The sequence below is a fragment of the Suncus etruscus genome, chromosome 4 (genome assembly GCF_024139225.1).
Source record: "Suncus etruscus isolate mSunEtr1 chromosome 4, mSunEtr1.pri.cur, whole genome shotgun sequence".
Classification (NCBI taxonomy): Eukaryota; Metazoa; Chordata; class Mammalia; order Eulipotyphla; family Soricidae; genus Suncus; species Suncus etruscus.
Genome location: NC_064851.1, coordinates 58,310,570 through 58,324,537, shown reverse-complemented (window position 1 = coordinate 58,324,537; position 13,968 = coordinate 58,310,570). Strand labels below are relative to the sequence as shown.

Genomic DNA, 13,968 nt, shown 5'->3' with positions numbered 1-13,968 from the left:
TTTAATTTTGAAATACAGACTCTTATGCTCTGGAGGAAATCGCTATCGACCTCTGAATAGTCATGCTACTCTGCTAGACAAGTACTGGACTAAAATTCACCTGGATGACATGAATAAGATGGAATTGACTGAGGTATGTATATATTGTAACATCTATTGATTTTACTCTTTTACTTCTTGTGAAAATTTCCACTCTTATATGAAAATGGAAGAAACAGCTTATTGAGTCACTAGAGCACCAATGTAAACTTACCATTAGTATTTTTGATGTAACTGCTCATATCCAGGGAGTTCCTGATGACATGGAGTTAATGTTTTTGGAGTAGATCACAGAATTTAAACAGTAGAATATGTTTCTGACTTTTCTTTCCCTTTCTCAGGTTCTTCAGAACAGATACCCGAATCTGTTGGCAGTAACTGATCATCTCCTTGACATTTACATCCAACTCACCAGTGAGAAACATTCCGGAAGAGATAGTGTTGATGGATGTGAACAGGATCTCGAGGGAGCTCCAGAAGCCAGTAAAGAAAGCAAAAGACTAAGCCTGGAGGGAAGAGAATTGTCTCTCAGGTACTAGACTAAATGCTTTGAGTCAAAATTTTATTTTATTTTTAAACTTTATTTATTTATTTATTTATTTAGGTTTTTGGGTCACATCCAGCATTGCTCAGAGGTTACTCTTGGCTCTTCACTCAAAAGTTGCTCCTGGCAGGCTCAGGAGACCATCTGGGATACCAGGAATTAAACCCAGGTTGCTCCTGGGTCATCTGGGTTCAAGGCAAACGCCCTACGGCTGTGTTGTCTCTCTGACCCCCGAGTCAATATTTTAAAATAGCTTCCTTCAACTTTAATTTTCCCCTTAGAAGTGGAGGTGGGGAGCTTGGTTCTATGTTCTGTGTTCAGTGTCCCTGTGGTGCACCGTACATTTTTGTTCGTTGGTTTTCTTCTGGACCATACCCTACAGTGCTCAAGACTTACTCCTAGTTATGTACTCAGGGATCACTCTGGGTGAAGCCTGGGGACCATATGTGAAGCTGGGGAACAAACTTGGGTGCTATTCCTCACCCCTCCTAAATTATTTATGTATTTGTTTTTTTGTTTATCTATTTGCCACATCTGGCTGTGCTCATGGGTTACTTCTAGTTCTGTGCTTACAAATCACTCTTGGTAGGCTTGGGAGAACATGGGATGCTGGGGATAGAACCGAGATTGGCTACCTGCAGGGCAAACATGCCCTGCTTGCCATGCTATTGCTCCTGCCCCTTCCAAGGATTCTTACAGGTAGAAATAATTGATTAAGAGATGTTGGAGTGGGGCTGGAGAGATAGCACAGTGGTGTTTGTCTTGCAAGCAGCCGATCCAGGACCTAAGGTGGTTGGTTCGAATCCCGGTGTCCCATATGGTCCCCCGTGCCTGCTAGGCGCTATTTCTGAGCAGATAGCCAGGAGTAACCCCTGAGCATCGCTGGGTGTGGCCCAAAAACCAAAAAAAAAAAAAAAAAAAAAGATGTTGGCGTGATAGGACAGTAGTTAGGGAATTGGCCCTGCATGTGGCCAACCCATGTTCAATACCAGGAATTACCATATGGTGCCCTGAGCATTGCTGATTGTGTCCCCCCCAAAAAAAAAAAATGAAAGAAAGAGGATCAGGTTTTATTTTGGGGAGGCACACCTGGGGTGCTTAGGGGTTACTCCTGACTCTGTACTCAGGAATCACTTCTCGTTGGTGCAGGGGACCATATGGGATGCTGGACATCGAACCAGGGTTGGCCATGTGCAAGGCCACTGTGCTATCGCTCCAGCCCTGAGGATCAGGTTTTAGAATCATACATTGGGCTACTTTATGGTGCCAGATTATTTCAGATACATAGTTGCTAATTATGGAAGTTAATGGTATTTTATTTACTTAATGGCTTTCAAAACACATCTGGCTACGTTCAAGACTTTTGGGTGCAAGGGTAGGGCTAATGCCTTCCCACTGTGCTATCGCTCTGACCTGCTTCTTTACTCTTAGTTTATTAACTTGTCCTTGGAATAGGAAGTAGGAATGAATGTGTCTCTCCTCCGTTTTTGGTGGTGGTGGTGTTCCTCTCCCTGCCATTTCTTTTTTTTTTTTTTTGGTTTTTGGGCCACACCCGGTGGTGCTCAGGGGTTACTCCTGGCTGTCTGCTCAGAAATAGCTCCTGGCAGGCACGGGGGACCATATGGGACCCCGGGATTCGAACCAAGCACCTTTGGTCCTGGATCGGCTGCTTGCAAGGCAAACGCCGCTGTGCTATCTCTCCGGGCCCATCTCTCCCTGCCATTTCATGAGGCAAAGAGTCACTTTCTGGTAAGGATCAAGATGACACTTACATGTTCCTGGGATGCTTTTTTTTTTTTTTTTCTTGGAAGGGTCCACACCTGGTGGCATTTGGGTTACTCCTGGCTCTGTGCTCAGAAATGGCTCCTGGCTTGGGGGACCATATGGGATGACAGGGATCGAACCAGGTCCATTCTGGGTCAGCCTTGTTGCAAATACCCTACCACTGTGCTACCACTTCGGCCCCTTCTGTGATGCTTTTAATGCTCTCATTACCAGCAAAAAGAGAGTCTTCTCATTTTCAGGTGCTGCCCAGACTTGGTGGACCAAAAGTCTTTCATATCTTTAGCATCTGATTTTTTCTTTTTTCTTTTTTTTTTTTTTTTTTTGGTGCGGGGATGGTGAGGTGTTTGGGGCCACACCAGGCATGGCACAGGGCTTACTCCTGATTCTGATTGAGGATCACTCTCGAGGGGCTCAGGGGACCACATGTGGTGCTGGGGATTGAACCCAGGTCTACACCCTACCCAGTGTATTGTTGGTTTAGCCCATTGGCATCTGACCTTTCAGTCCCATCCCCTGTTGGTCTTTGTTGCAGTATTTTAGTGTACAGTAGTCCTGATGTAACTGTTTATACTTGCAGTATTATTACCGTGTATGTTTATTTCTTTTCTTTTAAGGGATCTGCTGAATTGGTGTAATAGGATTGCCCATAGTTTTGGCAGTATGTCTTCCTCATCATTGAACATTTTCCAAGAGGTAAAGTAGAATCTGTTTTGTCTGTCTGTTTTATCTGAATTCTGTATTAATGCTTTTTATTTTTATTGCTGTTTCTTGACTCAATTGGGGTATTCAGAAGAGAAATATCTGTTAGCCTGTCACTTGGGCTGAGATTGAGTCCTGGCCATGGGTATTGGCAATTATGTCTTTCTTGAACACCCATTTCCTGTTACAGCCAGGCAGTTACTATTCTTCCATTGAGTGTCAACTTCCCCACCCAAGAGGTAACCACATGGTTACCACAAATGAACTTTTTGTTGGTTTGTTTCTGTTTTGAGAGCCACACCTGGCTATGTTCTGTATTTACTCCTGACTGTGCTCAGGGATCACTGTTGGCAGGCTCAAGGAACAATATGGGGCATCAGGGATTGAACCAGAGTTGATGCTTGCACTACCCACTGTACTGTCACTCAGACCCCACAAATGAGCTTTTTTTTTGTTTGTTTTTTGTTTTTGGGCCACACCTGGTAACCCTCAGGGGTTGTTGTCTTAAATAAATAAAGATGGATCTGGATGGTGAAGGAGGCCTTGGTCCTTAGGCCCTGGCCATGTGGCTTCATCCCCCATTAACCAGCGGGTCTGGGGTCCAGGAAAGCAACGGGTTTTGAACTCACTCACAGGCAGGCATCAGGAAGCATCAACTTTATTCATCCCTATTCACCACATGTGTGTGGCCTATCTTATAACCTTTCAAGCATTGGCATCTTAACTCCTTTCAGCCATCTTTCCTTTGGGCTCCATGCTGCCCAAAGACCAGAAGCGAGAGAGCCAGCCAAGCCAAAAGCCAAAAGGGCTAAGACCCAAAAGCCAGAGAGCCCTGCAGGGCAGAAAACCCTAATCCCCTGGCTCAAAGGCTTATCTACCTTTTCCAAGACCCCTCCCAGGAATGGGTGGGGTCTTACAGGTAAGGTCACACATAATATCTGGTTCCCAAGACCCCTCCCAGAAATGGGTGGGTCTCAAATAGCTACACCTAAATCCAGGGTGGAGTTACAAGGGGTTACTCTTGGCTATGCACTCAGAAGTTGCTCCTGGCTTGGGGGACCATATGGGATGCCAGGGGATTGAACCGCAGTCTGTCCTAGGCTAGCGCTGGTAAGGCAGACACCTTACCTCTAGTGCCACCACACTGGCCCCACAAGTGAGCTTTTTATCTGAATTTAGGGACCCTCCATCTTTCAGCAAGAATTTAAATGTAGGGCCTGGAGAGATAGCACAGCGGTGCTTGCCATGCAAGCAGCCTATCAAGGACCAAAGGTGGTTGGTTCGAATCCCAGTGTCCCATATGGTCCCCCGTGCCTGCCAGGAGCTATTTCTGAGCAGACAGCCAGGAGTAACCCCTGAGCAATGCTGGGTGTGGCCCAAAAACCAAAAAAAAAAAAAAGATTTTAAATGTAAAACCTTCACAATTTGTGTCTTGTTTCTCATGATACAGTAGAGAGACGTGTGAGAGAGAGGTGGAGGGAGGGAAAGAGAGAGAGGGAAAGCTCTTTATGGCCGACTGTACTGACTATTCAGTGTAGGGCTCAAGTTAGCAGTCTTGATCAGGCCTCCTGGGTGGTGCTTGAAAGCTTCATTTGTCATTTCTTGTGAGTCCCCAGGGCTGCAAATGGAGGATTATGTGTTGCTTAGAATTAAGCTGGGCCAGTTACACTTGCTGTCTTAATGCCCTTTACTGTCTACCAACCCTGTAGAATATAGAGTTGATAACATTCTTAGTTTTGCAGAACTGTTCCTGCTGGATTTTATATTGTTACCTCTGGGATCTTGGAAACTTAATGCTCTGTTTATATTTATTATTTTACAAACAAGTTGACATTTCTCTTGGTTGTTTTAACAGGCTCTGGACTGTTTCACAGCAATGCTTTCTAGGCGTACCAGCAAATTGAAAATGGCAGAAGTTATTGGCAGCAAATTGAACATTTCCAAGAAAAAGGTATATATTTACTACATTATTTTCCTCCATTGTAAGGAGACCTGTTTAAAAATTATTTAGATGGGGGCCGGAGAGATAGCACAGCGATAGTACATTTGCCTTGCACACAGCCAATCCAGGATAGGTGGTAGTTCGAATCTTGGCATCTCATAAGCCTCCGTCCCCTGCCTCCCCCCCCACCCCTCTCCAGGAGTGATTTCTGAGCACAGAGCCAGGAGTAACCCCTGTTGCCACTGGGTGTGACCCCCCCCCCCCCAATTTTTATTTAGATTTTTTTTTTGCAATGTAATGGGTCAAACCCAGGACCTCACATATGTAAGGCAAGAAATGTGCTGTTGCTTAGCTGTATTCCTGACCTTAGTGTGCTTTTTGCGATACTACTAATTCTGTCAGTTGTAGTCGCGCTGTTGCTCCATAGACATACTGCCTTAGCTCTCTAACTAGTTTTGTTTTGTTTTGTCTTGGTTTTTTTTAATTGTGAGGGCCACAAACTTCAGTACTCAGGGTTTTTTCCTGACTCTGGGCTTGGGGGAAACCATGTGTGGTGGCAGGCATTGAATTCGGTTTTCTTGTGGGAGGTGAGTGCCTTATCTACTGTATCTCATATATGTACTTTTATGGATTGAGGGTACGCTTATTGGTCCCTGGAACCATATGGTGCCAGGGAATCAAACCTAGGCTTTCTTTAATTGAGCACTTCTGTGAATATGTTATGTACCACTATTTTTGGTGCCATATCTAGTGGTGGATTATGCTTAAAGCTCACTGGTGGTGGTCAGAGCACTGTGTGATACTTAAGATTGAATTGGACTTGGCCACATGCAAGGCCATGCCCTTAGCTCTATATATTCTCCTGCTCTCTTTTCATTTTTTTTTCTTTTTTAATTTTTTTTTTTTTTGGTTTTGGGGTGACACCTGGCCACGCTCAGGGGTTACTCTTGGCTCTATGCTCAGAAATGGCTCCTGGCAGGCTCAGGGGACCATATGGGATGCCAGGATTCAAACCAATGACCTTCTGCATGAAAGGCAAACGCCTTACCTCCAGGCTGTCTCTCCGACACCTCTTTTTTCTTTTCTTTTCTTTCTTTTTTTGGCTACACCCAGTGACACTCAGGTTACTCCTGGCTATGCGTTCAGAAATTGCTCCTGGCTTGGGGGACCAAATAGGACACTGGGGATTGAACCTCGGTGCAAGGCAAATGCCCTCAGCAGGAATGAAATCTTGTGTCAGGAACTGAATTCCTTTAGTTTCTCGAACTCAACTGGATTGTCACAGATAACTGAAACTCTTTAAAAATTATTCTAACTTGCTATAGAGAATAAGTATGACTTGGCTTGCCAGTAAGCCTATGTGGATGAGAAAATGTCTGAAGTTTTACTTGTCTTTTTCTTCCCACAGACTGACTTTTTCTGTCAACTTTATAAACCAGAAATTGTAATCAATGAGCTAGATGTACAAGTGGGCCGAGTGCATCTTCTTCGGAAACAGAATGAGTTTGTTCACCTACAGAGGTAACCTGGGTTCTTGATACTAGGAGAACTTCGGAGTTGCTGGTGACTTGACAGAAGCTTTAGTCTAGACCTATCAAAAGTCTACTTTATTGAGACAATGTGATCTACAAAATCCTTCATAATTGAATTTTATATATATAGTGAGTCAGGACCATTTACACCACCAGTGTTGACCTTCCTCCACCAATGTTCCCAGAGTGCATCCTATAACCATCACCCTTTGTCCCCTGGTCTGCCAGTATAACCGGACCACTTAAATTTAGATTGTGCAAGTTTAGGTCTCCTGATTCTATTGTTGTCTTTGGCTTGGACATTTAGTTCTGTCCTTATTTTGTTTTTTTCTTCACCAATGCATCTGAGACCACTTGACCCCTGACCCCCAGCCTTTCTTTTTTACCTTTCTTATTTTTATAGAAAAATGCAGAAATAGGGGCTAGAGCGGTAGCACAGAGGTAGGGCATTTGCCTTGCATTTGGCTGACCCAGAACGACCCAGGTTTAATTACCAGCATCCCATGTAGTCACCTGAGCCTGCCAGGGGCAATTTCTGAGCACAGAGCTAGGAGTAATCCCTGAGTGCCCTGAGTGGCCCAAAAACCAAAAATAAATAAGTGGGGGAAAAAATGCAGAAATATGTAGTAAAACAGGGTAACGCCATGTCCTAAGGTTCTCTGAAAAAAGTGGGAGTCCCTATTTGTTGTATTAATTAATTAACGATGGGGCTGGATGGCGGTGGATGGAGGCCTTTGTGCTTAGGCCCCAGCCACGTGGCTTCATCCCCCATCCAGCTGGCAAGTTCCAGGCCCAGGTAATCCGCGTAATCAAGACTCACTCACACGCAGGCTTCAGGAAGAATCATCTTTATTTATGCCCTAGCCACCACAGGTGTGTGGCCTATGTCAACCTTTTAAGCATTCAGCTATATTTTGCTAGCCCTGCATCTTATCTCCTGTTAGCCATCTTCCCTTTGGGCTCCATGCGGCCCAAAGATCCAAAAGCCAGGAAGCCAAGCCGGGCCAAGAGAGAAACGGCAAAAAAGGCAAAGAGCCAAAAGGGCCGAATTCCCTTGGTCCCAGCCTTATCTACCTTTTTCCAAACCCCTCCCAGGAATGGGAGGGGCTTGCAGGTAAAGTTACACCTACTATCCGGTTCAGACCCCTCCCAGAAATGGGTGGGTCTTAGGGTACACCACACCTATTCAAAAGATAAGAAATAATTAAAAGGGGCCTGGAGGTGGCGCAAGAGGTAAGGTGCCTGCCTTGCCTGCGCTAGCCTTGGATGGACCGCGGTTCGATCCCCCGGTGTCCCATATGGTCCCCCAAGCCAGGAGCGACTTCTGAGCGCATAGCCAGGAGTAACCCCTGAGCGTTACCGGGTGTGGCCCAAAAACCAAAAAAAAAAAAAAAAAGAAATAATTAAAAGCAAAACATCAAAAACAAACAAAAAAGATATATATATATGTGGCAATTTTTTTTTTTGCATAGGCGCAGCAAAAGTTGGGGATAGATAGTCCTAACTATAGTCTTAATTCCTAACATTTATGTAATATCGATTAAACACTAAATGCTTTCCATTGTGCTAAATATGTGGTATATGTTTTTTCTTATCTAGGTGTTTTAGTATTGTGGTGTCCAAAGGTGACCATAAAAGACTGCAGTAACTCCATTGATTTAAAATAGCAGATGTTTCTTCTGTCTCATTTATGGAATTTGGAACTTTAAAACTGGGCTTGATTTTGAAGAACTAGAAAAAATGAACTACAAAAAAAGAACTAGATGGTTCTTTTTTTCCTGGCCATGTTGCTCTGTTTCTGTAGCTGCTAATCTCTAGTGGCATATGATCACTTTCCCTGTATGTCCTTCAGCTTTTTTATTTAAAAAAAAATGTTAGGGGAGGTTTGAAGTCTTTTGGTATGGGCCACACCTGTGGTTTTCAGAAGTTATTCCTGGCTCTACACTCTGGAATTAATCTGGGGACCAGAGGTACCATGTGGGAAGCCAGGGATTGAACTTCAGTAAGCCACATGCAAGGCAAATGCCCTACCTGGTGTACTATCACATCAACACCAGCTTATTTTTGTTTTTGTTTTTGTTTTTTTTGTTTTTGGGCCACACCCGGCGTTGCTCAGGGGTGACTCCTGGCTGTCTGCTCAGAAATAGCTCCTGGCAGGCACGGGGGACCATATGGGACACCGGGATTCGAACCAACCACCTTTGGTCCTGGATCGGCTGCTTGCAAGGCAAACACCGCTGAACACCAGCTTATTTTTTAAGAGGATCACACCCAGTACTGATTGGGGGCTCTCCTGACTCTTGTGTTTGAGGACTGATCCCAGTGGGTTCTGGGGATTGAACATAGACCTTAACTTAGCATTCCCACATTAATGGCTGTGTGGTACCAGAAATCAAGTCCAGGTTTGATGCCTGGAAGGCATAATCTATGATTTTTTTTTTGTTTGTTTCTGTTTTTGTTTTTGGATCACATCCGTCTACGCTCAGGGGTTACTTCTGGCCCTACACTCAGAAATCACTCCTGCCAGGCTCAGGGGACCATATGGGGTGCTGAAATTCCAACCACTGGCCTTCTGCATGCAAGGCAAACAAACACTACCTCCATGCTATCTCTGGCCCCTGTGATTTTTTTTTTAATCTAAGTCATGTCTATAAAGAATCTCTTTTCTCTTTCTACAGTTATACGTACAAGTTCTGGGTTGATAAGACATTTTTATTTTTTGGGGGGGAAGAGGGGGGGAGCTGGGCCATGTTTGGCAGTGCTCAGTAGTTTCTCTCGCTCTGAGTTCAGAAATTATTCCTGGCTTGGTGGACCATTTTTTATGGGGGGGGGGGGAGGATCAATCCAGCATGTAACAACCCTAGTTGTCTCTGTGCAAGGCAAATGCTATACCTGCTGTGCTATTGTTTCAGTCCTTGATAAGGACTTTTGTCACAGAACATTTTTCCACCAAAATTTGTAATGATTTATCAACTTTTTTTTTTTTTTTTTTTTTGGTTTTTGGGTCACACCCGGCAGTGCTCAGGGGTTACTCAGAAATAGCTCCTGGCAGGCACAGGGGACTATATGGGACACCGGGATTCGAACCAACCACCTTTGGTCCTGGATTGGCTGCTTGCAAGGCAAACGCCGCTGTGCTATCTCTCCGGGCCCCTGATTTATCAACTTTTATAGTTGAGGGAACAGGCTAGAAGAGATTGAGTTGCCCTAGATCAGTGTTTTTCAACCTTTTTGTGCAAAGGCACTCTTTTTTCATGAAAAAAAAAAAAAAAGTCACGAGGCACACCACCATTAGAAAAAGTTTTAAAAAATTTAACTCTGCCTATATTGACTATATATAAATTAATTCTCTTGAATAGGAATCAAATAAACACAAATAAATTATTTTATAATTACTTTATTATGAAAGAATCTAATGATTGGTCTATTTGTGAGCCGAACTGCACGTTACAATAAAATTGGAATTTTTCCCATGCTGCACCAGACAATATCTCACAGCACACTAGTGTGCCATGGCACAGTGGTTGAAAAATGCTGCCCTAGATGACATAGTTGGAAGAGATGTGTTATGAGTAATTTGAATCTTCAAGGCCTAGGGAAATAGTGGGATGCACTATTTTCTGAAAGATATATTGCATTTTGTTGGGCAATATTTCTTAGAGCACAAAAACAGTGGCCTGAGATGTTTGTATTTATTTGGTTTTCTTTTAACTATTTTTGACTTGGGACCATACCTTGTATTAATTAGGGGACTCATGCTGAGGATGAGACCCGGGCTTCTTGCAAGCAGGACATCCATACCACCATAGTTGTTACATCAATTCCTGGTTGTTCGTGAGCTCTCTTTCCTGCTCTGAGCTATTTTCATTTTTACTTGTTTTGTGTGGCATTTCTGGTTCCTCACAGTACTGCCAAAAGAAGCATAGAGTCTGTGTTTCTCACTACTTTTCTCTTTCTAGGGAGAGACTCACTTTTGCTGCAACCCGCCCGTCCTCTGTTCTCATTGAGCAGCTGGCAGTGTGTGTCAGCAACGGGGAGCCAGTGCTGCTGGTGGGAGAGACGGGGACTGGCAAGACATCCACAGTGCAATATTTGGCTCATGTCACAGGTAATATCAGCAGGGACTGCACAAAGGCCCAGCAATGGGCATCTCACACATCATTGTTCCTCTTCCCACCCCAATCCCATGTCTGAAAACAAGGCATTGAAAGAATACAATGGGGGCCCGCGTGATGGTGCTAGAGGTAAGGTGTCTGCATTGCCAGTGCTAGCCTAGAAGAACCGCGGTTTGATCCTCCGGCGTCCCATATGGTCCCCCAAGCCAGGAGCAACTTCTGAGCACATAGCCAGGAATAATCCCTGAGCGTTACCGGGTGTGGCCCAAAAACCAAAAAAAAAAAAAAAAGAATACAATGACTCAGCATTCCCTGATAGTAATTTCTGGAATTTAAAGAATGTAATTTATTTTACTGGGGGAAAGAAATAGTATTGGCAGATTGTTAACTGGTTTTCAGTCCTGGTTTGTATAAGCAAAACCATATACATAGGTATTTCTCATACTCATCTGTCCCCCTGGTTATACTTTTTATATTGATAAATATATTTAGCTCAGTCATCTGTCAATAAATTAGTATCACATTAGTAACAGGAGCAGAGAGGTTAGTGGTAAACTTGCCTTATCTATCCAATCTTGAATTTTTGAACTTCTGACTACTCCTGCCTGTGAACCCTGGGTACAGAGGCAGGTGTAGGCACTGAATGTAGCCTACTGCAGCCTAATCCTGCATTCCCCACTTTCCTTCCCTTAAAACATAAAAATAAATAAAATAAATAAAAATGGGTATTGCTAACTAAATAACTCAGTGCTGCCTAGCAAAATCAAACACTGTTTGGGCCAGATTGATAGCACAGCATTAGGGCATTTGCCTTGAGTGCATCTGACCTGGGAATGACCTGGGTTTGATCCTCAGCATCCCCTGAGTTTGCCCGGAGTGATTTCTTAGGGAAGAGCCAGCACTGCAGGGTGTGACCCAAACAAACAAAATACCAAAATGAAGCACTATTAATAAAGCTACCAGATAAAGAGACATAAATTGCCAAGCTTTATTATTGTGTCATTGTGTTAAGATTCACACTAGGTTGAAAATGTCTTTAACATTTTAGAATGACCAGGGGCCGAGAGGTAAAGCGTTTGCCTTGTATGCAGAAGGTCAATGGTTCGAATCCTGGCAACCCATATGGTCCCCTGAGCCTGCCAGGAGCAATTTCTGAGCATAGAACCAGGAGTAACCCCTGAGCGCTGCTGGGTGTGACCCAACCCTCCCCCCCAAAAATTTAGAATGATCTAGTTGCCATTTCTTTTTTAAAGGCCACCGCTTGAGGGTTGTCAATATGAACCAACAAAGTGACACTGCAGATTTGCTTGGAGGGTAAGTGTGGATTTAAGTCTTAATTATTTGTGTTCAACCTTTTGAAAAAAAGTTCAAAGATTTAAAACTCCCTGCATTCCAGCAGGGTCTGGATTGAAAATAATGTAGATTTGGGACCAGAGAGATAGGCGTTTGTCTTGCATGCAGAAGGACAGTGGTTCGAATTCCGGCATCCCATATGCTCCCCTGCACCTGCCAGGAGCGATTTCTGAGTGTAGAGCCAGGAGTTATCACCTGAGCACAGCCAGGTCTGAGCTAACCCCTCTTCCCTCAAAAAAAGAAAATGTAGATTTTCTAAATAAGGCTTGCAATCCTTGCTATAAAAGATCTGAGATTGGCACAGGGTATCCCACATTGGAGGGCTGCTGAATTGCTGTTGTATGTGGAGTAAGTGGCATCCCTGTGGTCACTGAATCTCACTAGAATTATTTTTTCATTTTTTTCATGGTGTCTTTAATTCAACCCAGGGCCAGATAGGCAAGGCTACCACTGAGACTCGTCTCTCCATTTAAAAGAAAATTTAATGTGGGAGGTCTTTGAGCCATACCCTGAGGTGCTTAATTCCTATCTCTGTGCTTGGAGATCATTTCTTTTTTGTTGTTTGTTTATTCTGTTTTTTTCCATCCTGCATCCAGCAGTGCTCAGGGGTTCTGTTTAAATTTACATATATAAAGAGGATTTTACTTCTTGGTTGTGAATCAAAAGATTTTGTTTTGTTTGTGTGGGGCTATATGGAGTGTTCAGGATCACTCCTGGTAGAGCTTGGGGTAACTATATGGGGTTCTGGAGATCAAACCCAGGTCACTCATAATGCAACTATTTCTCTGGCCCAGAGAATATAAAAGGTTCTAATATAAATTTAGTTATACTTTTTGTATTTTTCATGTAGACATTTCAGTCACTTGGAGTTGATGAAAAGACCAAAACTTTTGACAGATATGAAATATTTTGGTATTTCTGATTATGTTTAGATGAAGACTTTAAACTTATTCTGTGAAAGCTTTCTTTGGAAGTTTGTGAATCACTTTGACTTTTTTGTTTCAGTTATAAACCAGTGGACCATAAACTTATCTGGCTACCCCTACGAGAGGCATTCGAGGAACTTTTTGCCCAGACTTTTTCCAAGAAGCAAAACTTTACCTTCTTGGGCCATATTCAGACCTGTTATAGGCAAAAACGGTGGCATGATCTTCTTAAACTAATGCAACATGTACATAAATCTGCCATGAGCAAGTGTGGAAAAGAGAGTGAAACTGGTAAGAAAGAATGGCCTAGTTGGCAATTTCAATATTAGATTGAGTTCACAGAATTCGAATAATTTGGGGGGAAGAATAGTCAACCCAGATTGGATCTTTATAGGATTTAAGGACAAAGACAATACAATTGAAGTTGCTGTTTCTGTGATTTGACTCAGTTATATTTCTTGTTTTTGTTATTTTTTCCCCTAGGGTTACTTCTGAAAGAGAAATGGGAAGCATTTGCTCTTAGACTCAATCATGCCCATCAGCAGATGAAAATGACTGAAAATGCACTATTGTTTTCATTTGTGGAGGTATTTTGTTTTAATTATTAAGTCAGATGAGAATATTGCATTTGTGCAATTGCATGTTTTTAGGCAACCTGCTATTTCACATTATATTCATGGTCATTTTTTTCATGTTTGCTGTTTATGACACATAACAATATAATAGATTTTGTGGGGAAGAATTTGAAATTTTTACTTGCATAAATAATAAGATCTTAACACTGTTATTTATTATTATAAAGCTAGAGTTGCAGACACTTGGAAAAATCTGTTGGTTTTAGTTCTTTTTTTTTTTTTTTTTTTTTTTTTGGTTTTTTGGGCCACACCCGGTAACACTCAGGGGTTACTCCTGGCTATGTGCTCAGAAGTTGCTCCTGGCTTGGGGGACCATATGGGATACGGGGGGGATCGAACCGAGGTCCGTCCAAGGCCAGCGCAGGCAAGGCAGGCACCTTACCTTTAGCGCCACCGCC

At 43.2% G+C, this 13,968-nt stretch overlaps 1 protein-coding gene across 1 annotated transcript in view; it reads left to right on the top strand.

Moving 5' to 3' along the window:
• The window catches only part of MDN1 (midasin AAA ATPase 1), a 169,043-nt gene that overhangs the window by 17,478 nt on the left and 137,597 nt on the right, over positions 1–13,968 (top strand). The window contains exons 9-17 of the mRNA XM_049772304.1: positions 19–133; positions 381–571; positions 2,983–3,061; positions 4,923–5,018; positions 6,418–6,530; positions 10,501–10,649; positions 11,910–11,970; positions 13,015–13,226; positions 13,419–13,522. Coding sequence (XP_049628261.1) covers positions 19–133; positions 381–571; positions 2,983–3,061; positions 4,923–5,018; positions 6,418–6,530; positions 10,501–10,649; positions 11,910–11,970; positions 13,015–13,226; positions 13,419–13,522 — 1,120 coding nt within the window. The remainder of the gene's footprint in view (positions 1–18; positions 134–380; positions 572–2,982; positions 3,062–4,922; positions 5,019–6,417; positions 6,531–10,500; positions 10,650–11,909; positions 11,971–13,014; positions 13,227–13,418; positions 13,523–13,968) is intronic.